Source organism: Diabrotica undecimpunctata, chromosome 9 (assembly GCF_040954645.1).
Source record: "Diabrotica undecimpunctata isolate CICGRU chromosome 9, icDiaUnde3, whole genome shotgun sequence".
NCBI classification, from domain to species: Eukaryota; Metazoa; Arthropoda; class Insecta; order Coleoptera; family Chrysomelidae; genus Diabrotica; species Diabrotica undecimpunctata.
In genome coordinates, this window is record NC_092811.1 from 97,997,357 (window position 1) to 98,021,079 (window position 23,723).

Consider the following 23,723-nt stretch of genomic DNA (forward strand, 5'->3'; position numbering starts at 1 on the left):
ACAGATTAGTGATTCGGAAATTGTCTGTGCGGTTTAAAGGGTTTCTATATAAAGTTAATAATCGTATCTTTTGTCTAAGCTTGCAGATGTTGCAATGTTCGCTAACAGATTAGAAATTAGAAATTTAGAACTCGATTGTGAAATAAACAGACAACAATCGTTTTACCCATAACTTCGTAACAGGTTCAATTGTTGAGTTTTTATTTTTATAACTTACTAATTTGGTAAAAATTACACGAAAACTTGGTGAATGCCAGGGTGGGATATGTTTTCGACCGTATACAGTCTTCTCTTTTATTGAGACTCTTACAAGTTTTACAAACTTTTTAATGGACAAAAATGTTCTTAGAATACTTAATATTATATTCTAATTGCTTCAGAGGAGGTCTGGTGATAATACCAAAGAAAAAACCTATCATCTTTCATCTGGAATTCTTCGCCATATGCCAAGCGTCAGCCGCATCCACGTATCAAATTCTATGGTAACTGTACCGAAAAATGACAACAAAATAAACCATCGCGTAAACATACGCGGCCATTCGAAAAGTACATGCAGCAGACGTTGATAGAAATTCAGGTCAACCGTTTATATCGCGAGACATTATAAACCAAACCGGCACTCTATTGTAGCTGTGTTGTGCTTTTATTAATCGAATTGATCGTTTGACAGTTATTACGGCATGCACTTGATACGAAGAAAGTAAAAATTCGTTATGTGATAACCACTGAATTAATCGTGTCTGGTATTGTATATAGAAATGGGATGTTTTAAGAATGAGAATATGCTAAACAGTAATAGTTTGCCACAACTTAAGAGTCGAATATATCGATAGTTTATCTACGAATACGTTGGTTGTCTGTTTAATTTTGCATATAACCATAAAGACAAAAAATATATAGACTTTATTGATTTTTAAAATATGTCCCACCAAGATCGATACACTTTTGTATACGTTCAAACGAATTGGTACAACAGTCCAGTCTTCCATTAACACCTGCAAAACCGCTGTTTTAAAGGCATTGATAACTTCTTCTGGCGACTGGAATCGCTGCCCATGCATTGAATTCTTGACCTTTGGGAACGTGAAGAAGTCGTTGAGACTTAAGACTATAAGGTGGATAACAATTCGATGTTATGATGTTCCAAAAACTCTATTGCCTTTTGGGCAGTGTGAGCACTTGCATTATCCTGATGTAGGATGATGTGAGTTTCGCGATAACTTCTGGTAAACAAAGGGTTATATAACAATGAGAAGTAACCGTTGTTTGATCTTCTAAAGGAATTGTTGCCACATGACCAGATTTTGACGCGAAAGTTGCGACCATTTTGTTTGGCACAATTCGAGAACGGATCACTTTCGTTGGCTTTGTCTCATAGTGAAACACCCACATAGCGGATTGGCGTTTATTTTCCGATTAAATATAAGATTCATCGCCACTAACAATACTATAAACGTGTTTTGAGCTTCCTTTGTTAAATCGTTACAACGTTTTTTGGCACCAATTGACGCGAACCGCTTTTTGCTCTTCTGTGAGTAAATGAGGGATCCAACGGGAAACCAACTTTGTAACACCAAATTCTTCATGTAGGATCTTTTGGATCGAGGTCTTTGGAATGCCGAAAGATGCCTCTATCTCCCGGTATGTTACACATCAGTCATCCTTAATTAGCTGACGAACCGCATCATTGTTATGCTGTGTGACTGCTGTTTTGGGTGGACCTGGTCTGGATTCGTCGCTGAGACTGGAGCGACATCGTTGGAATTCGCAATACCAGCGGGAAATAGTTGACTGGTGTGATGCTTCATTACCAAACACAGAAACCATTTCAGCGAGATATTCCTGTTGGGATAATCCTCTCAGAAAATTGTAAAAAATTATTGCTCGAAAATGTTATCGGCTAAGATCCATTTTTCGATCGACTTGCTAATTTCTTGTTAATTCACTCTATCTACACGACTTGTTGTCTCGCAATGTAACTCTCGATTTATGTCAAGACAAGATTGAGGTTACATTTGTGTCGGAAAGTTTTATTGGTGGCGCCCCCTAAGCGGTTATTAGCAAAACTAAAAGACAAACCTCGTAGCAATGCTTCAGATTTTATGATAAAATCTTTGTTATAATGATCTCAAGGGTCTCAAAGAAAGAGCATAACGTTTATAAATTAAACTGATTTGGCACGATCATTCTCTTACTTGCCATTATTTCGATCTGTTCCTATAAACTTGTTATTTTACTAAGTTTTATGAAATTATTTTATTCCTTTTCTTCTTATATCGTTATGCCTTTTCAGGCGTCCGCTTGGGGGTTCTGGTTCATTCTTTATCAAATTTATCTATTGCTTGTGATTTAATTTTATCTAGCTATTTTTCTCTTCATATATCCTTTATTTGATATATCCATATTTTCCTCCAAAGTTTTGTAAACAGAAAATATACAAAAGAAAACACAAAAATGACATATTAAATACTACTCGCAGTCAGAGACGCAAGATATATAAGTGAAAGTCTGTTTGCAATATACTTAAGTTTAAAATTTACTGGAAATGTTAATAACAGTAAGTACTGGGTAAAAAAATTAAAACTTTTAACGTTATATTCTTAAGAGGTGTACTCAAAACGATTTTGACAAAAACTTTAGGTTTGAAATATTAATAAAGGTTTTATTAACTAAATATAATATAGTCCATATAGAACGAAAACACCAACATTATCTGCTAAAGATTAATATTTCGGTTTTAATGAACTTCGCTGAACCGCATAACCCTATCGGTAACCGTACTGCTCATCCATCGGTCAAACAAAACCAGGATTAACAATACTGACGAAATATAACAAAAAACAAAAAATATTTGCTACAACTGGTTCAAAACACAAATTAATCCTATTTGGTATGAAGGAGGAGGGATAAAAGGGCCAATAAGTCATTCTTACAGAAGAGGGCAAGGCAGCAGCAAAGGAAATGGGCCCGTTATATATGATAGTAGTTAGTTGCAGCTACAGGAAGTGTAGTCTCAAGAAGAACAGTTAATCAAAGATTACTGGGAGGGTGACTGAGAACTTATCGTTCGCTTTTGGTGTTACCTTTGATACCACAGCATAAGACTCAACGCTTAGAATGGTGCAAAGATCGGCAAAACTGGAATGGCCAATGGAATTTTGTCTGCTTAATTGATGCATCTAGGTTTTGTTTGGGTAGCTCTGATGGGCGCATAAGGGTAAAACGTTTTCGAAGTGAGAGACGAAATATAGATTTGGCTGTTAAACGTCATACATCGAGCCAACCAGGCATTATGGCGTGGGGTGCTATATGTTTGAGAAGCATCTCTAGTTCTTATTAACGGCACTCTGACAGCTCGACGGTATATTGGTGAAGTACTGCAACCGGTATTTACATCCCTACCTACAAACGATTCCAAATGCGATCTTTCAACAGGATAACGCAAGACCTCATATTGCCCATGAAACCATGGAGTTCATACAAGAGTAGGTGTAGAGACTTTGGAGTGGCTATCAAGATCAGCTGATTTTTCATCCATCGAACATATGTGGGATATGGTAGGTCGAAACCTAAATCGATTGCCACGTCTTCTAGCAAACTTAGAAGACTTGTGGCATGCCATAAGAAGAATCTGGATGAGTATTCCGCAATATTATAGAGACCGCTTAATTCGATCAATGACCCATAGAGTAACGAAGTGACAAGAACAAACCAAATTTGTAATGTTACAAATAATAAGAATATTATAATGTATACTTCCGTAAATAAATATTTAAAAAAATATTTGTCCTCTAGAGGTTGCATTTTTTTTGGCCATCAGTATAATATAATATCAGAGTACGAAACCTAAACTAGAAGGTTACAGACAGTAGACTGATAGGTTACATGTAGTGATATTTGCAGATCAAATATGAGTAAATCCAAGATTAGCGAAATTGACAATAGGGGGAAAACTTAGAAGTGTGAAAGCCAAACATCATCACAAGAACTGAAATGACAAAAAAACGTAATTTTACTACAAAAACAGAGTCAATTTGTTATGTCATCAACTCGTACAAGTATAGAAAACGCTTAAACAATGGTGGAATTGGAAAAAATAATAAGAGATAAGCAATGAACATTATCGGGATGAACATACGAAATATGTAAAATTCTGCTAGATATGAGCAAATATCAAGGGATTACTCAAAAATAGTTGTGGATGGACAATAAATTAAAAAAGGGACAATTATAAATACCTGAGAGAACATATGAACTTTAAATCAGAGTCAAAATCGATGTGATTATTTCAGGTGCGGATCTCGACATTTGCCTTGGGGGGTGGGAACTTCCAATGAAACATCAACCAAAAGACATAAAAAAGATAAACCAAAAAGTCATAAATAATAACTTATATGCATAAGTTGCCTTAATTTTCCTAACTAGCGGGTTTATTGGGTTGAATTTGTTTCTCTGTGGTTTAAATCCCATGTCAGCTATATTATATTTTTATATTTCAACAATTTTTTTCTTTAATTTTGGACCTTGTGGTGGGATTTCCCCATTTCCCTTCCCTCCGTGTGTCCACCACTGGATTTTTTCAATACACAAATATGAGAGACCCAACTGTTTAGGAATTAAAAGTAACAAGAACAGAAATTGAAGCTCCCGAACTATTGGTCTAGAGGTGCTTGTTGAAAATAATGTCGGTAAACCAACAGGATGCTATTATACAGAAACCTGCGTTTCACAAAAATGATTAGATAATAAGATAATATTATCGTTGTGTTTACATTTTGTGTCGGATTTGATTAACCCGAAGTATTATTCTTTTTTATAGAATACAGACATCGATTATGCAAATAAAAGTGTGTAAATTGTTTAAGAATATTTTCTGGCTCAAATAAAAATCGTGTTGTTAGTGTTTGACATGTCTGTAGTTTCGTATACCGACCTTTAAGGTGAACGTTCTGATTTCAGGGTTGTTCATAATTTTTATATTTACATAAATTTTATACAAAAAGTGCAACACTCGTGAGCATTTAGTAAACAATATTTTTAAGTACCCCTCCGCTATTAATAACAATTATAAAACAGTTTAATGCCAGTGTTGTTTAGATATAAATAATACAATAACACTCGTTTCTTTAAATAAATATTTTGTACTAACGACACGATAAAACCTAGACGGTATTCGTTCGGTGAAAGCGATAACGATTTTGTAGTTAACATTCAAACATTCTTTTTTTAATTTCCAAGTAAATTACTTAACAATTTTTCCCCGTAGGATTTACAATTCTTCCCGTAGATTTGATATTATTTAATTTCTGAGATAGATAAAAATAATGACGAATTTTAAGATTAAGAGATGACATGATCGTGTGGATTCTGAGTAGGTTAGGCATGTAAGACGTACACAAGTGGTGGCAACACACTACCTTGTGGTGCTCCAGAGTTTTGTGATATCAGATTTGTAATCAACTATATGCCGAAAATCATTAAATGAATTGTTTTTGTGATGTACAGATTCGGCAATATTTTAACGCATATATGGCAAATAATACTATGAAACAAAACAGAAAATGTAGAACTATTGAAATGGTACTTTGTTTTGGGTGTCAATCCGTTCAAGAAACTTTATAATATACATTTTTATTGTTACTTTGGAAAACAAGCCAGTTACAATGAAAAAAAATTTAAAATTTGGCTGTACCATTTTTGACTGTATCATATCAACCTCGTGTAAACTTAATGACAAAAAAGAACTTGATGCGAACCAACAATGCGAAACATTTTGAAAAGAAATTGATATAACTTTTTTAATGTGCTCTTTATGGTAGAGGACAGCATGGCACCTCAATTTGAGTTCTCATCCTCCTTTTTGGTATAATTTCCTGACCGGGATGAGTGGATGCAAAGAGAACCTACACTGATCAATCAAAGCGGGATCTTCTGGTTCACAGATGGGTCCAAAATAGAAGAGCGGGCAGGTGCTAGAATATATGGTAGTGGAATCGTATTTGTGTCTAGCAAAGCTATCGGCTCCCATGCATCAGTCTTTCAGGCCGAGATCTTTCCGATCCTGGTGTGTGCTCAGGAGATATTAGATAGGGCTTGCTCAGGCTGGACCATCTATATCTACTCTGACAGTCAAGCAGCGCTAAGGGCTTTGAAAGTGCACAAATTCAGCTCTAAGCAGGTTCTTGGGTGTAAGAGTGTACTAACTGATGTTGCGCTGACCAATATAGGGTTAAGGTGCTATGGGTATCGGGACACACAGGTGTGGAGAGGAATGAATGGGCTGAATGAAAACGCTCTGAAAAGACGTAACTCAATGACTCTGTCTATGGGGCCCGAACCTTTGATTGGACTGCCCTTCTGTGTATTAGTCTCAAAGAGCTTCTTTTGCGGAGGTTCCAGGACTGCTGGGCCACACATGTCGTCTGGAAGTGCCTAGCACTGGCCTAACAGAGGATGCAGATCCTGGGCTCCGCCTTTATGCAACCGAGCCAAATAAGGAAGTTATCCTTAAAGAACTGGCTTTCTGTCAGGCCACAAGGTTACAAAAGGATACGGTTTGTTCGGAAGGGCACGAAGAATTAAGCTCCTCCTAATTCTAGCTGATACGTTTCCCGCAGCAACCCGGACCATAGAAACGCCGAAGACTAGGTCCTCATGGGCCTAGTCCGTATGATAGGGGTGATAAATGAACCCGAGACATACCTAGAATACAGCCTTCCGATCTAACTCCGATCATAGTTTGGTGGCTGCGTAGCTTTCTGTATACATGGAAAACTATTCTATCTTATACTTGCGTGCCTTGATCTACCACAACCATAACTTTTTTTACAGTCCGGACCACTCAATAAAAACTTGCTGCGTATTATTTCAAGCTCTGGGATTCTGTTAAAATATGGTGAAAAGCACCCATAAAAATAACTATTTTTTGAAAAATATTTTATATACTGGTGATTCTTTCTTCTCAATTCACAACACATTTTACATCGATTGTACCTACGTTATTGGTCTCGCCAAAATAAACATTTAAGTAATGCTGTGGGGATGCAGTGGCCTAGAAAATTGAAATTTTAGTTTAACAAAAATACTAAAATTTAGCTAAGGTAGATAATTGTTTAGACTTAGACTTCTTAAAGTAATGTACAATAGTTGTTATCAAAAGAATTAGATCAAAATAAAAATAAGATAAAGGAAGAATTTCTCACCTGAACTCTTTTAGTAAATCTATATATTTGTTTATTTGGATTTATGGATAAATCCAAAGCATAACGTATGGTCCTAAAGTTTTGGGAAAAATTTCAAAAGCATATAACTCTGACCACAATAATCTTATATTTTTATTAAATTATTCAACAATTTAACTTAACTATCCTTATTATAAATCAAAATTCAAATGACAGACAAGGGACCATTATTTTCGATTTGCCTAATAATTCCCCTGACACGTTGCATCATCCTTTGGACGACCTCGGCGTCAATTTCTCTAATTTTTGTATATATGCGGCGTCTTAACTGTTCCTGATTTTGTGCTTCCCATCCGTTATTCGTTATTATAGACTTTCCGACTTAATATTGCCCAGAACTCTTCAATTGGACGAGCCTGAGGTAGGTTGGGGGGATTGTCTGCTTTCGGTACAAAGGTAAAGTAAAGTTTCGACTTGTTGACGAAATGCACTCGCCTTAACGCGCGGCAACATCTCGGAATTCTCTCTAATTGATCCTCTGTGTATTTTGGAGCTTTCCGGTAGATAATATTGTTACTCGATAGGGTCCTGTATACTGTAGTCTTTCCAACATGAAATCTTCTGGCCAGTTTTCGCTATGAGATCCCAATTTTATTCTTAGCTGCTTCAATCAGTCTTGCCTCTCTTATGCTTGGCCTTGGCCAGTCGGCCACTTTTACGCAAGTTAACACATGGTATCCCTCCTTCACATTCTCTGATTGTGCGATAAATTGTCGATTTGCTTATGTTTTGATCTCGATAAATATTAACAATATCTCGTTTCGACATTCGCCCAACCATATTATAAACACCTCGACGAATATCAATTTTATAAGACATTTTGCAGAGCACAAACCAAAATATTCTGATTTGTTTATTAAATGTCAATAACTGATGACATTTCAATTCCATGGCCTTCTTTGTTAAATGCATTTTGCTTCTCAATCAGACCAGGTGAAATTTTTCCCAAAACTTTAGGACCATACGTTATATTCAAATTCTGAGCATATATTCAATTGATACAGTTGTTGAGAAACAAATGGTTATTCTAACACTAGATTACTTAATTCTAGTAAATGGTGTTTTTTTAATCTAATCCTTTAGGCGGTACGCACGTGTATTGTAGTTAACAATAAACAATACTCATCACAGATATACAATAGTTTCCGAAATTACCATACGATTCGATTGAGGTGGACTAAGAACATTGTTTTATAAAAACGACAAGACAAGGCACTTTGTGATTTTTTTTTCAGTTTAAAAATCTGATTAAACAAAAGTTAAATTTAAATTTAGATTCAAATTCCATTTGATTCCATGGAAGAATTACATGATTACATAAACTTGTGACTTTTCACGTCCAACATACACGAATCGTCTTCTAGATTTGATATATGAAATTATATGAATAGTGCAACCAACTGATTGATGACTGATTCAAATTCAGCATTAAAAGTTGTGTGTGGCAAACATTGTGAAATCGGAAAAACGCTAAAACCTCTTTTTTAATTCCGTTTTCGAGAAAACTAACTTTGCGGGAAAGATCTTAGAACAGGTCAAGACCTACAAAGAGTTGTGCTACTGTTGAATATTTAGAATTAGCTCTATAGTACGCATTTCCACAATATTAGACATAGCAAACTATTAAAACATTTTCAAAACCAGAGGGCACAAGAAGCTGCGGACGACCACGAATGAGATGGATTGATGATGTGGAAGAAGACCTACAGATTCTAGGGGTTAGAAGATGAAGGGCAGTTGCCAGGAATCGACAGGAGTGGCGACTTCTTTGTGAGCAGGCCAAGATCCACAACGGATTGTCGAGCCACTTATGATGATGAAACTATTAAAACTTTCAAACTTTGACCAAATAGGTATAAGAAATATAGCTTTTACAAGATTTAAAAGGTTTCCATCAGATTCGATCATGAAGTCTCAGAACTAATTCATGTAAGAAGTTAGATCAAACATGGATGTCTTTATCTACGCTCATCCTTAACCTGCACTTTCTACAAACTTTAAACCAACGCTACAGGGCAGCCTTTAGCCTGGATCAACCAACAACTATGTCACGCTTTAAAAATTCAAAGCCTTCGAAGCTGTGGTGCTACATAAGAATATTGCCCACTAGTTGGAAGAACGAAGTACCTACGCAAAAAAAATGATAATTAAGCAAAGTAACGTAATACAAAAACTATTCAAACTAGATGATTAATGCATTTTGTGCACGTATTTTGAGGTCGAAAAATACAGACTGTTGAAAAGTCGTCAAAACTAAAGGTCAGGGGAAAATTTCGTTTTTCAAAGTAATTCTGTAATTAGTCCTATGGAAAATTCGAAAATTTTCAAAACGTTCTGAAACTTTCAAAGCTGAAAAATCTTTGTTGTAAAAATTGTTGCTGATGAAAAAAAAAATAAAATTCATTATGGAATCAATTTCATATAAATGGCTAACTCAAACTTAAAATAGAACAAATTGCGTATACGTCAAATAACACAGGAAAAGACGATAAATACTAAGGAATTAACAAACACTAAACAAGTTATTTATAGAGTAAGGATAAATACCGTATTTCACTATATAGTCTAGTCAATGACAATTTTTCGGCATAATTTTCTAAGCCTGCACCGATTTGCACCAAAATTTGGCTATAGGTTCTCTTACTTATAAAATTTTTAGAAAAGCAAAACCTACAATTTTGTACTCTACAAAACTTTGCATATCTTCAATAGTTATCGATTTATTTAAAAAAAGGGAATTTTTTGTAAAAATTCAAAAATCCTCCACTCACTTCAAACTCAATTGTTTTCAAAACTAAGCAACTAGGGGGGGGCTAAAAATTTTCACTTTTTTGTCGCTGAAAAAAATACGGACTAACCTATTTTTGTCATATCTCCCAGGATAGAGACTTTTATAAAAAATGAAAATAAAGACTATTACAGGCACTACAAAAAAGGTACGATGACTTTTCCAAGCAAAATGCATTGGTTTCTTCATATTTCATGTTGAAACTTTCAATTTTGACGTTCGACGAAGAAGAACCAACTACGAAGTTGAGGGTAAATAGAACCTATAGCCAAATTTTGGTGCAAATTAGTGCAGGCTCAGAAAATCATGGAGTTACATTGTATTTTACCTTCATTGACTGGATTAATAGTAGACTGCAGTTACGCTGTATTTTACCTTCATTGACTCGACTAATAATAGATAAATTTTTATATAAAGAAAATATTAAATCACTTTCAGAAAGAGTTTTCTTTTTAAAGCACCTTTCCTTTATAAAATTTTGATATTCAAAAGGTTTAAAAAGAAAATAAACGGGGGTAGATAGCCATTTCCGCTTTTACTGTATCGCTAACGCCCCGAAGAATTTTCGGTACCATATGTTTTCACGCTACTTTAAGCGTCACTCGAGTATGACTACTAAACGTAACTGTTTTTGACATGTAAATAAGGTGTTCCGCTGTTTAATTTTATGTATCACATGTATCCATTTAACCAGTTATTAATTACGCGGTTCTGTCACAATATTTCTTTTTGTACTTTTCTTAATATATTGGAATATGTACGGAAACTATAACAAAGTCAATCTTGATATAAAAAGTAGCTGATATAATTGACGTACGTTTAAGTCGAGGTCAAAGAACTATTCCTTTTCTGTAAGCTCTGGATTATTTCTTTTTGACACTTCAGTTTAAAAAAAAAAATAGGTATACCTATTTAGAAACTAACCACAATCAAAAAAATGTTTACATACCAAAGGCTATAGCGGGATAAGATGGTAAAATCTGCACTCGGCTAGATTTTTATTTGAGGGCATTTGAAAGTACATATTTAGAAAACCCTTTAGCCCAATTTTTAGTTTCCTACGTGGCCTTTGGGATCCCCTATCGCAAAAAATGTGTTTTTTTTTTTCAAAAAAAAAAGTTTTGCTTTAAAAAACTGAAAAAATTTCACAAATATACATTTTAATCCCCTCAAATTTGTTTCAGATTTTTTTAATTAAAATTAAGCTCAGGAAAAATATTGGAATTTTTCAAAAAAAAATTAGGTTATGTATGTAACTTTTGGCAAACTTCTCAATAACTATTTCTCGTGTAATTTTTTTCGTTCCTTTGAATGGTTGGGTTAGATTGTTTTTCATTTTTGCTCCGGAAAATTGTCAAAATTAAAAAAAAAGCCATTTTTTAATACTTTTTCCCATATTTTAAGCACTTATCCTCATTTAAATGTGACAAATTACGTCTTTTGTTTATCTCTTCACCCCCCTCTATTCATATGGTGATTTTAAATGTTTTCATGACCAAAAACACTCTGATTTTCAGTTTTTTGGATCAAAATCGAGCCCAGGAAAATCATTTGAATTTTTCGAAGAATTTTTTTAGGTCATATAGGTAATTTTTTGCATACTTCGAAATATTTATTTTTTGTGTATTTTTTGCGTTCTTTTGAATGGCGGGGTAAGATTTTTCATTTTCGCTCTGGAAATCCTCAAAATTCGAAAAACCCTTTTTTTGTGTTTTTACCATGGTTTTAGCGCATAATCTTAACTGTATAATTATAAATATTATACTTATGCACGATTTATCTTGTGAAACAATTGTGGATTTTTCAAGATTTTTTGAGTTTTAGTAAATATAGTGGTTTCTTTTTCACCAATATTTGTTGTTCTGTTTTTTAGACTGCATCCTTATCATGTAGTTCTCCACCAAGCTTTACATGAGAGAGATTTTGATGCAAGGCTGGATTACTGTAATTGGATGTTAGGTCTGCTAGAAGAACAACCGCATATCATGTCAAAGATTTTGTGGACAGACGAGGCTACGTTTTAATAGTGCGGGTGGTGTTAATCTGCATAATATGCATTATTGGGCTGAAGAAAATCTGCACTGGATACATGAGGTGCAGGTTCAAGGTAGATGGAGTCTTAATGTTTGGTGTAGTTGATGGAAAGATCATAGGTCCATATTTCTCTGATAGAACTTTAAATGTCGAAACATATTTTGATTTTCTGGAAAATCAGTTGAATGTTTTATTGGAAAATATTTCCTTACAAACAAGAAGAGATATGATATTACAACATGACGGGTGTCCTGCGCACTTTTCCAGACGAGTTCGAGATTATTTGTATGCAAGTTATCCAAATAAATGGATTGGAAGGGTAAGTATATTTTCATGGCCAGCTAGATATCCAGACTTAACATGTCCGGACTTTTATGTGTGGGGAAGATTGAAGGACTTAGTGTACCAAACTCAACCAACCACGTGAGACGACACGAAACAGCGCATTATAAACGCAATATATAGTATATCAACAGCTGAGATTGGAGCAGCTGTTATGTCTACGCGCGAAAGATTACATCTTTCTGTGGACAACGATGGAAAACAATTTGAACATTTAATTGGACATTAAGTTTTAATGATCGAGATATTTGTATGTTTTATCACATATTTAATTTTAAATTATAATAAAGGGTGAGTCAATACTATACTTATTTATGTTTATGCGTTTTTATTCATATCTCGCCTTCGACAAAAGCTATCAACATGCGGTTTGCGCCATTTTGTTACGAATTTAATCCAGTTCCATTAAAATTTACAATAAATAGATGTTTCCATTAAACATTTTGAAGACAAACAAATTTTAATTTTTTCTATTCGAAAGTACCCTCTACCCATGACAATTAAAACTAAATGCAATTGTTTTATAGTATATGTAAATTAAATCATCCACACTCTTTCTAATGACACTAATTTCGTTAAAATCGGTTGATCCAAACCAAAATTATAGGTATTTATCCACAAATATTTTCCCGGTGATTACACTTTCGTCCAAAATAATGAGTGTCATAAAAGAAGGTATACATTTTCCTCCAAGCCCCTAAAATTGAGGTATACAAATTCGTCCAAAGAGTCAGGTAAATTTTCGTAATGCTTTTCGAAGAAGCAATTAATATTAAATATATAAATATGTACGAATCTTCGAGTTTATTCATTTGTGAAAATATTCTCAAAGTGTTTATATTTCTATAGTCTTGAATTGTGTTATGAAAATCATTTATTCTTCAAATGTTATGGAGAATTTCGACAAACAAATGGTGGCAAAAAAAGTGAATAACTATAAATTCCCCATGATAAATTCAATTTTGCCGAAAAGTTAAAAAGTGGGGAATCACACTGGGGATGTCGTACCAAAGGTTGTAACGCTGCCGTCTACACAATTGGGGATGATGTAGTAATTTCTAGACAAAACTTAAATCATTCTCATGAAAGTCTGGAGGCCAACTGCATTCAACAACAGTTTGTAAGAGTAGCAGCTAAGCGTAAAGCTGCAGAAGATATAAGTACTCAACCCAGGAAAATTTTACACCGCGTTTTAAGTGAAGAAGAAAATACCAATTTAACTATTATGAATTTGAAATCAGTGAAACAAAGTATTTATATTGTAAGAAGAAAATTTCTCCCAGTTTTACCAAAAACGATAGAAGAAGTACTGGAATCATTGGGAAAATTATTTAGAAATGAAAACTTTTTATTGGTAAATGATAAGAGTGCAAAATTGACTATTATATCTTGTGAGACAAATCTCAGACATTTATGTAAGTGTTCTAGAATATATGTGGATGGTACATTTAAATATTGCCCAAAATTATATTATCAAATGTTTACAATTCATGGATACTACTATGGCCACTACATTCCACTAGTATTTTGTTTATTGCCAGATAAATTATCATATACATATGAAACATGTTTCAATTTGATAAGGACCAAATGTTCAGAGCTAACTTTATATTTTCTTCCAAAAGATATTGTCATTGATTTTGAAAAATTAATTCATAAGGCTGTTAACTCAGTCCGGGGTCAATCTAAAATAATCGGATGTAGATTCCATCTTTCGCAGTCTTGGTGGCGTGAAATTTAAAAACTTGGCTTAAAAATGATTACAAAAACAGAACTGAAGTGGGAAAATGGATTTCTTTGGTCTTCTTTTTCTAGATCACCAAGAAGTCGGTGATTGTTTAGTTTTTGATCTGATCGAAATTATGCCCGAGAGATACAAAATCGCTTTTATTGATTATTTAGTTGAGACATACGTTGATGAAAACTCAACATTTCCACCGATACTCTGGGCTGGAAAATCATCAGAAACTACGAGAACAACCAATGCATGTGAATCTTTTCATTCACATTAATTTACATGAATCCGTTAATACATACCATCCGAATATATTCGTGTTTTTAAAAGCTATCAATCAATATTAAAATGAGATCTACATTAGAATTCAAAGTATTCATAAATGTAACAGACCTAATAACAAAACTGTAGCTCGTGAGAAATTTTTGAAAAGTAAAATAGAAAATTTTAATGAAAAAACTATTCCTAGGCTGGAATATGTTAAATATACATCCCATTATTTTTATTTTAAATATGGGATTGATCCCCGCGGACCTCGACCCCTGGACGAAAGTGTACATGCAAAAATATTTGACTTGGACGAAAGTGTTATTTCTTCAGGTAAAAATTTAAGTTAAAACTGAACTCATTACGATATTTCGGACGAAAGTGTATCTGCTCATATTTTCCCTCTCTCCCCCACCCTTTATTTGAAAACATAAAAAAAAGTACTTGAACAACTTTGTGCGGAATTTAGGCCTCTTTCTAGTTTACTTATTTAACACTTGGTATAATTGGGCATATTTCACAAAAAACTGGTTTTCAAATTTTTCTTCACAGGTTACAGAAACTTGAAAGTTATTTCCAGCGTTTTATTTTGGCCACTTTTACTAAGGAATTTTTTCTCCTAAAGTTATAACATGAATAGTTTCTGATATATAGCCGAGAGATCGGCTTATTGGACCACCCGGTACAAATATGTAGATGTATTTAATAAAAGCCCAAACTATTATTATGAGATATCCACCAAAGCAGGTCTTAAAAAATTAAGTGAAAAGTTGAAAAGAACAACAAAATCGTATTTACTCTATGCTCACTCGACTTTGCGTCTATAATAAATTTTCCACCGTGGAAGGTTTTAGTACATAATCAAAGCGCTACATTGTACCCAAATATTAAAGCTTGGCGTACTTAGCTTAGAAACTACAAGGTCAGACGTAGTTACGCTTCATTTTTATAAAAGCGCAAACGTAAGCTAAATGCAAAAAATGCTGTTTTTACAATACGAGAGATAATGCTGCAGGTCAGGACTTATATATTAAACTACTTTGAATAAATTATTGCTTTTAAATGAATTTTAATGACTCGTATTGACGTAAACGTTAAATTTGAATGTTTATCTGTGCTCTGGTGTTTCGTAGAGTTTACGGAGGTATCGAGAGAATAAACAAATTATTTCGTGGTATACAACGTCACGTATTTAATTTAAATTACAAGAAATGTTGGATTATTACATGACTTGCAGATGTCGTACGATTTGTGTGGTTCAAATTCGGATCTCTCTCATCCATTTTGTTTTCTTTGCGTTGATTGTTAAGGCCTTTTTAGTGAATTCGTTGTTTACAGCGTTCAACAGGGATTGAAGGTCTTCTATACTATAATACTGTATGCCATTATGGCGGAGTCATCTGGGTATCTGATGTTATTAATGATTTCCCCACCAATTTTAACACCTTTGAGACGATTTCACGTTATTCCACAAACTCGAAGGTGACATAACACATCCCTGGCTGACACCACGCTTAATAGAAATTGTAGCTAAAACCTTTTGAGCAATATAATGGCAAACGTGTCCAGACCGATTGAGTCCAAGCATTGAAATAGTACTGTATGTGGTACTCTATCAAAGGCTTTTTCCAAATTTTCATAAAAATTTTGAGCGTGTGACTCATTAAACTGATCGCTAGTCGATAGTAGCTACACTGTCTGGCATATCTTTTCTTGGGAATAATTATAAATATTGATTCTAACCTCTTGTCTTTTAATACCACTGTACCACAGTAATTTACCACTGCTGTATATCTTGTTAAAGAAGGAGGTGATAATCGAAACACTCTCATCATCTAATAGTTGTAACAATTCTGCAGGTATGTCGTCAGGTCCAGAAGTCTTCCTTCGTTTCGCTTGGCCAATGGCCTTCTGAACTTTTGAGAATCGGTAAGCCAGTATCTCGGTTAGATGTTATTTCTTGGTAGATTTTTTGTTCATCTAGAGTACATGGGTCTTGGAGAGCATCTAGTGATGTTTTGGAGGTTTTTTGATTTTTACAGACTCTCTTTAGCCTGACTGTGACTGTAGAGCACAGTAGAGTATGGTCTGATCGAATATCGGCACCTGGGTAAGTCTTGACCAAGTTTATGCAGTTTTTAAATATTTCATTGACTGTTACGTCGTTCATTTGATCTCTTACAATATGGATTGAAGATGCACTGGTTTAATTTTACCTGACAATGTAAGACTATAAGAGTATAAAATACTATCATTAATAACATACATCAAAGATTTGGACGTTGGAAGATAGTTACGTTCAGTCATTGCCAGAACGCATTACCAGATTGCATATGTACCAGAACAGCAGAACAGAAAAATATAAATCATTTAGAAGCATCCCCATGAAAGAGACTGGAGAGAGAAGAAATGATAGAGTATGTGATGCGTGATGCGAGAAGCGACAATATTAAACTTTTTTCTATTGTTATAGTTTAATCTGTTGGAACCATTTTGTATTTATTCTTAGTTTGGTCTGTATTTTATTATTTTGTCATATAAATATCAAATAGTAATGACAGCAGTTAATTTATTAGCGGTTTTGTGTGCGTATTTAATAAAACGAAAAACGTCACCGTCGAATCAAAAACTGATGTCACGTCAGACGTCACACATGATAAAACGTTTGTGTTTACGAGCTGTAATCAAATAATAAATACATAATATAAAATTCATTAACTACCTTCAGGATAGCCAGCCTGATTCTAAAATTTTTGCGTGAATGCATTTCCAAATAACAAATAAACATAGATATTCATCACAAGGGATAGTATTATTACGTTAAAACTTTGAAACAATTTCGTTTACATTTGTCCTTGGTTTGATGTTTTTAAAACAAATCCATTAATAATTGCCTTGATAAAAACACGTTCGTTATTTTGTCATATAAATATCAAATAGTAATGACAGCAGTTAATTTATTAGCGGTTTTGTGTGCGTATTTAATAAAACGAAAAACGTCACCGTCGAATCAAAAACTGATGTCACGTCAGACGTCACACATGATAAAACGTTTGTGTTTACGAGCTGTAATCAAATAATAAATACATAATATAAAATTCATTAACTACCTTCAGGATAGCCAGCCTGATTCTAAAATTTTTGCGTGAATGCATTTCCAAATAACAAATAAACATAGATATTCATCACAAGGGATAGTATTATTACGTTAAAACTTTGAAACAATTTCGTTTACATTTGTCCTTGGTTTGATGTTTTTAAAACAAATCCATTAATAATTGCCTTGATAAAAACACGTTCGTTAAAACTGTTCGAGAATGCTATAGAATAATCGAGATTGTAGTTTTATAATTACCGGATTAATTTCAAAAATGAATACGAAAAAGATCATTAGACTAGCTTTTGTTAGACTAATGTATTTGAATCATTCGTAATTAATTTTATGTTTAGTATATAATATATTATTTATACAGTTTCCTAGATATGCTAATGTATAATTTGGATATCATAAAAAACGTTCGGGGTCGTATGGTATACCGTTAACATGCCTTCTCTCGTCTTACCTAGCCAATAGAAAGTTCAGTGTTCAGATAGAACACATCCTACAAGTCGAAATTGTTGAGGCTAGAATACCACAAGGAGGAGTACTGTCACCCTTCCTGTATACCAACCACCCCGCGAACCATGCTCCTTTTATTGGATAAAAGAATGACAAACTCCACATGTAAGAGCGCTAACACTAAGAACTACATATTAAGAAGCACGCTAAGAGCTCTTACTGGAATAAATAGCAAGTTGAGTGTGAAAACGAAGTAAGGAATGCCAAACAGCATTATCATACCAGCCATAACATATGGATCAGTAGCTTGGGACCAAATCTATAAAACCAACAGGAAGAAGATCGAAATAGCTCAAAATCATATTATAAGGGAGGCTGTGATCATCCCTACAGACGTATTCAAAAGATTCTCATACAGAGACACCAAAGAAGTAAGGATCCTAGATAAAATGAATGAAAAAGCGTATGAAAGCATCAATGAATTAAGAAAGTCTAAGGAATGCCTAGACCGGCAAGGTGCAGAAGACCCAGACACCAACTAACAGGGTATCAACCCAAAGAGTGATAGAAAACCATGAAAGAAACATGAAAAGTTCATACATCAGTAAATGGGACTCTACAGGTTGGCATTGCACTGGACCTGGCGAATGAAGTAATTAGAATAGGCTAGGTAATCAAATATTATATGTATATAGTAGGGAAAAATACACACGAGACACGAGGGGCTTGGAGGTAGGTTAAGTACTACGATTTCACACGATTTAGGTGAGTTTTAGGTTATCCAAAGGAAAACAGTCATTTTTTCTACGGATACCTCAGATGGAGCAATCGCGATTCCTGAGACTTGAGGCCGTGCATCGTTAGGGACGAGATTGATGGCCAGACCCTCCAGATATGTGAGGTAAGCAAAACAGGTAAGGTTTGACAAATCAGCAGCCGCTCGTTCGGCACACAAAATCTCAGTGCGGAGAACCAGTGACCAAGGTCACTGGCTCGCTGGATGGGCAAACATTTTTAGAAGAGGAAATTCTACCTAAGAACTCTACCTAAGAAGACAACAGCAAAAACCTGTGCTGATTATAGAACCATCAGTTTGTTAAACGATTTATCGAAAAATTTTCTAAAGGTAATAGATGGCCGTATCTATAATAAATGCGAGTGACACACAGTTTGGTTCCGTAACAAGTTTCGAACGAGAGAGGCATTGTTTATGATGAGAGAAGATAAAGCTGGAGTACTTTGGACATGTAATGAGAGATCCCAGATATGGGAGATATACAAAATATTATGCAAGAGAAAATAGCATCCAAACGCAGTCCAGGACGAAGAAAGACTGGTATGCTATTGACACCATCATGCTATTTAGTGTGGCAGTGGATAAAACTAAGATAGCTATGATGGTAACCAACATTCTGAAAGGACATGGTACATGAAGGAAGAGATCAAAAGATCAAGTAATTATTAAAGCCTCCCCAACGTTATGTTTGCGACTTTGGAGGGGTGAAGCTTGATGGTCAGGGAGGTAACGTCTCCACAAAGCGTGACGTCTTTGATCTTCGGATATAAGAACAGCTTATCTCCGAGAATCTCATATAGCTATAATTTACATCGTTGTGTATATATGGCCAAACGATTTCACACAAATTACTGAACGTTTAACTCACTGTACAAAACTTCCTAGCGTCTACAGGGTGCGGCAATAGTGCGTAAAGGTATGATAGGATTTTTGGATGATATATTAACATAAGCAAAAAAGTTTTATAAATAAATCATGAAAGATTTGAATCTGAATTTGAATCAGTTTGTTTGATTTGTAATAAAATAAATGCAAAAATAATTAATTAGTACTACTAATGAACTATACTAATAATTATAAAAATGACAAGAGAAAATATTTACTTCTAATTTATCACCAACGGAGTGTGTCAGTATAAGCAAAAGCATACATCGCGATACAAAAAAGAAGAGACTGAACCAATTTAAACGGTAACACCCTGATTTAAACGCTATATAGTATATAGGGTGTCTTTGGACAATATATTGTTTAGGGAAATGTTGAATTAAACATAAAAAATACGGAAAAAATATACGATATATGATTGAACTGAAATGTTCACTTCATCGAACAGTTAGCAGCCAGATTGTGCGCATAGTGCATAGCTCATATGAATGCATCCATGTTCTTTACAAAGCATCTATACAAAAAGGCAAAATTCTATACTTGTTCCTACATTTGAAAAGTTGTTCTTAAATATGCCAGAATATGTAATTTCACATAATAATATGTATTAATTAGACTTCGATGTAGAATGCAATAAATTGTCTAGATAATTTTTGATACTTACAGCATGTAAATGTTCTAATGCCAATATAATTTCCCCTATGTAAATACGAACTTCGTCTTCTGTGAAATGATCTCTTTGGTACAAATGAGTAAACAGCTCTCCTCCCGCTACGTAATCTGAAAAAAAAAGAACACGGTAATATAAATTTATAGATACGGGGAAGACACAAGGGGATTTCTTAAGTACATAATTCAAAAACTCATTTCAACAAATATTTTAATTTATTAGGCTGAATGTACGTTTACAAATAAACGAGTATTTAGAAAAGCCAATTTGGGAAACGATTGCGAAAGGATAAAAAATCCACATTGGTTCTTGGAAAGCATTGTATGCGTCTATGAATCCATAATAGATAATTCCTGCAAGCAGATGATTATCATAAACAACAATTGACCTTGTACAATAATATTGTTGTAGCCTTGCTAAAAATAAACCAAAGGCATGAGTATTTCAATTTTTTATTGAAATATTTCTATATTTAAGATATACATTTTATTCACGATACGTACCAAATAACTTCTATTAATAAAAAATAGTCAAAATCTATTATTAAAAAATTCCTTATAATGGCTAAAATTAGTGAACATATTTTATATATTTCCGGTTTGGTAGTTTGCATATCTTTTTCCTATATTTTCATGTTAATGTCGTTTTTTTTTACAAATATGTGACATTAAAAACGGAAAGAAAATGTTGATGCTCTTACTATATCGACGGAAGGAGACAAATGGAAAAAAAAGTGATAGTAATAGTAATAGAAAAAAATATATAACAATATTTTTTTATCTTACTTCTTAAGATACCTTCCCCATTACTAAAGGTTTGCGATAATTACAGTAAATTCCTTTTTTCCTTCCACTTCCCCTTCCATTATGCGTCGTAAGTAGTTATTTCCACTCTGTATGGAATAGATTGATGTCTCTATTATGAGTTTATCAGAAATTTCGTCGTCCTATTCTTCTTCTTCTTCTAGTGCCGACTCCACGAATGAAGGTTGGCTATAACCATGGCAAATTCGTTTCCATCTTCTATCTGCAACAATTCGCAATTCTCATTTCTAAGTATGCGCCCTAAATATACTGTCTTGTCCTTTTAACGGTGGCCAAAAGTTCTCTGGCTCGTCTCTTGCCATTCTGTGTAATACCATTTCGTTCATAATATGAACGGTCAATGGTATTTTCAAAATTTTTCTAAAAAGGTTCATCTCAAAAGCTTCCAGCTTTCTCATTATCTCATTCTCAAGTCAACATTGACAGTCCAAGCTTCGGCACCATAAAGAAGAATATCGTCCAGAAATATCCTCATCTTTAAAAAGGCTGCATTTCAAAAAGGAATTTCTTCCTTCTTTAAAAAGCGCACCTAGCATATTTTATACCAGCTCGTATTTCGACCTGGTGGTTAAGATCGTTTGTTATACAGCAATGAAGATACTGGAATCTTTGGCCGTGTTCTATCCATTTGTTATAGATACGAATATTAATGTCGGAAAACACTTGGCTTTCCGAGAAGTACAATATCCTATGATTTATTTACAAAGTTTTCGAGAAACTGGTTTTTGCTCAAGAAGACCTGGACAGGGACCACTAAGGGCAAAAAACAGTAGAAGATCGGTTTCTTAGACTTCAAGTGCTTCGAGAGCGGGTAGCTACTGCTAAACTTTGACTAGGAGACTAGCAGATGATCATGGTACCATAGTTTCACCTGATACCGTACGAAGAGTATTAAGCCAACACAGGTTGCTATAGGCCCTTTATTGAACACAGCCCATCAAAGACAACGCTTGGAATTCTCTCGTGCTTCTGGAAGATTGGAGAAACGTTCTGTTTACAGACGAGTCTCGTTTTACGAGATATTAACCTGTTGGTCGGCAAAGAGTGTGGAAAAGGCATGAAGAACGCTATGCCCAATGTTGCTTCTCTCCTAGAGTAGCAAGGGCGATATTTCTTCATAAGCAGATACAGATCTTGTTATGTAAGGGGAAGGTGGCCGTAATGCCGATAGGTACATTAGGGAGAGTCTGCAAGAACATGTGGTACTTGACTTAGCATTTTGTAGGTGAACATGTATTCCTAATATTCGGTCTAACATAGCCAGGATAACAATGCAATACTTTACAGATGTTGGTATTCGGGTACTATCCTGGACTTCTAAAAGTCCAGACCATAAAGCATTTGTGGGATAACTTGAAAGAGTGGTTCGGCAAAATTATGTTGAAACTATGGTAGCATTAGAACCTGCGCAGATAAACAGGTGGGAACAAATAACGCAAAATAAGATTGATCCACTCTATGCCAGAAAGGATTAGAGCTGTTATTCGAGTTCGAGGAGGAAATACTCGATTTTAATATCCATATTTTAGAATATTTCAAAATTATCTTACTCATAAAAATATCTTGTAATGTTTTCTTGTTAAATTAATCAATCAAATAGTTCCATTGAAATATTTTCTCCCTTTGCTGCTCGTAGCAAAAGAGCAGCATCTGATATTGGTCGTGTTACGATTCTCCAAAAATTTGGTCTCTACAAGTGTGACGGCCTGGATTTTAGACCCATAAAATGTAGGCATCATTTGATTAGGTTCTACAGACAGATTCCTTCCTGATACAGTATTTTGTATTATAACCTTTGTGTCAGGTTAGTTGTACCAACAGTTTTATTTCGCTGTTGAGGATTCCAGTGGTAAAATTTAAACCTGCAATAAATATCGGGACATTCCGATAATCTCACTGAAAGATGTCGACCAAAGATGGTTCACAGACTTTGAAATTTTCTTTAATAAATCAAACTTTATTTGATTTTGTTCCTATGATCTTAAACGTTAATTAATTTTGATACGACCAGCAAAGGGAGAAAATATTCCAATGGAACTATTTGATTAAAACATTTTTTATAAAAAACAAAAAAATCAATATTTCAGAACTGGTTTTTTATTTTGTGGTTTATTATTGACAATACAATAAATAAGTTTTTCTAAGAGTTTTTAATTTTACTTGAAATAAACTAGTGTTTGGTTGAGGGACACTGTATTTATATTTGATATTACTTGTTAAAATGTGAGCTTTCCTGTGACGTTGTTGTTCTAATAGTATATTAACAGTGTAGGAAACAAGATATCTCGGCATCGATAAAACTTTATAACTGTAAACTAATGATTTTATCGAAATCTCAGTTAATTACATAACAATATGGAAGTCGAGAAATTTATTATCCTTATTAGTCTCTAAATAAGTGTTATTTGACGTTGCGATGGGAGCATACCACATGAAACGTGATTTCTGGTCGGTTCTATGATTTTATAGGTAGTGCGTGAAACTTCAGCTCGGTTGACGTTCTGAAGATTCGAATTTGCATTTTTAATCGATAAATGTCTGTTCCGTTACTTCCTTTACTTTTAACGGTAATCCTCAAGAAA

At 34.2% G+C, this 23,723-nt stretch overlaps 1 protein-coding gene across 2 annotated transcripts in view; it reads right to left on the bottom strand.

Annotated features, from left to right (window-relative positions):
- The window catches only part of LOC140450305 (ribosomal protein S6 kinase alpha-5-like), a 422,483-nt gene that overhangs the window by 165,480 nt on the left and 233,280 nt on the right, over positions 1-23,723 (bottom strand). For both annotated transcript variants that reach the window (XM_072543860.1, XM_072543859.1), the window contains exon 4: positions 20,312-20,427. In XM_072543860.1, coding sequence (XP_072399961.1) covers positions 20,312-20,427 — 116 coding nt within the window. The remainder of the gene's footprint in view (positions 1-20,311; positions 20,428-23,723) is intronic.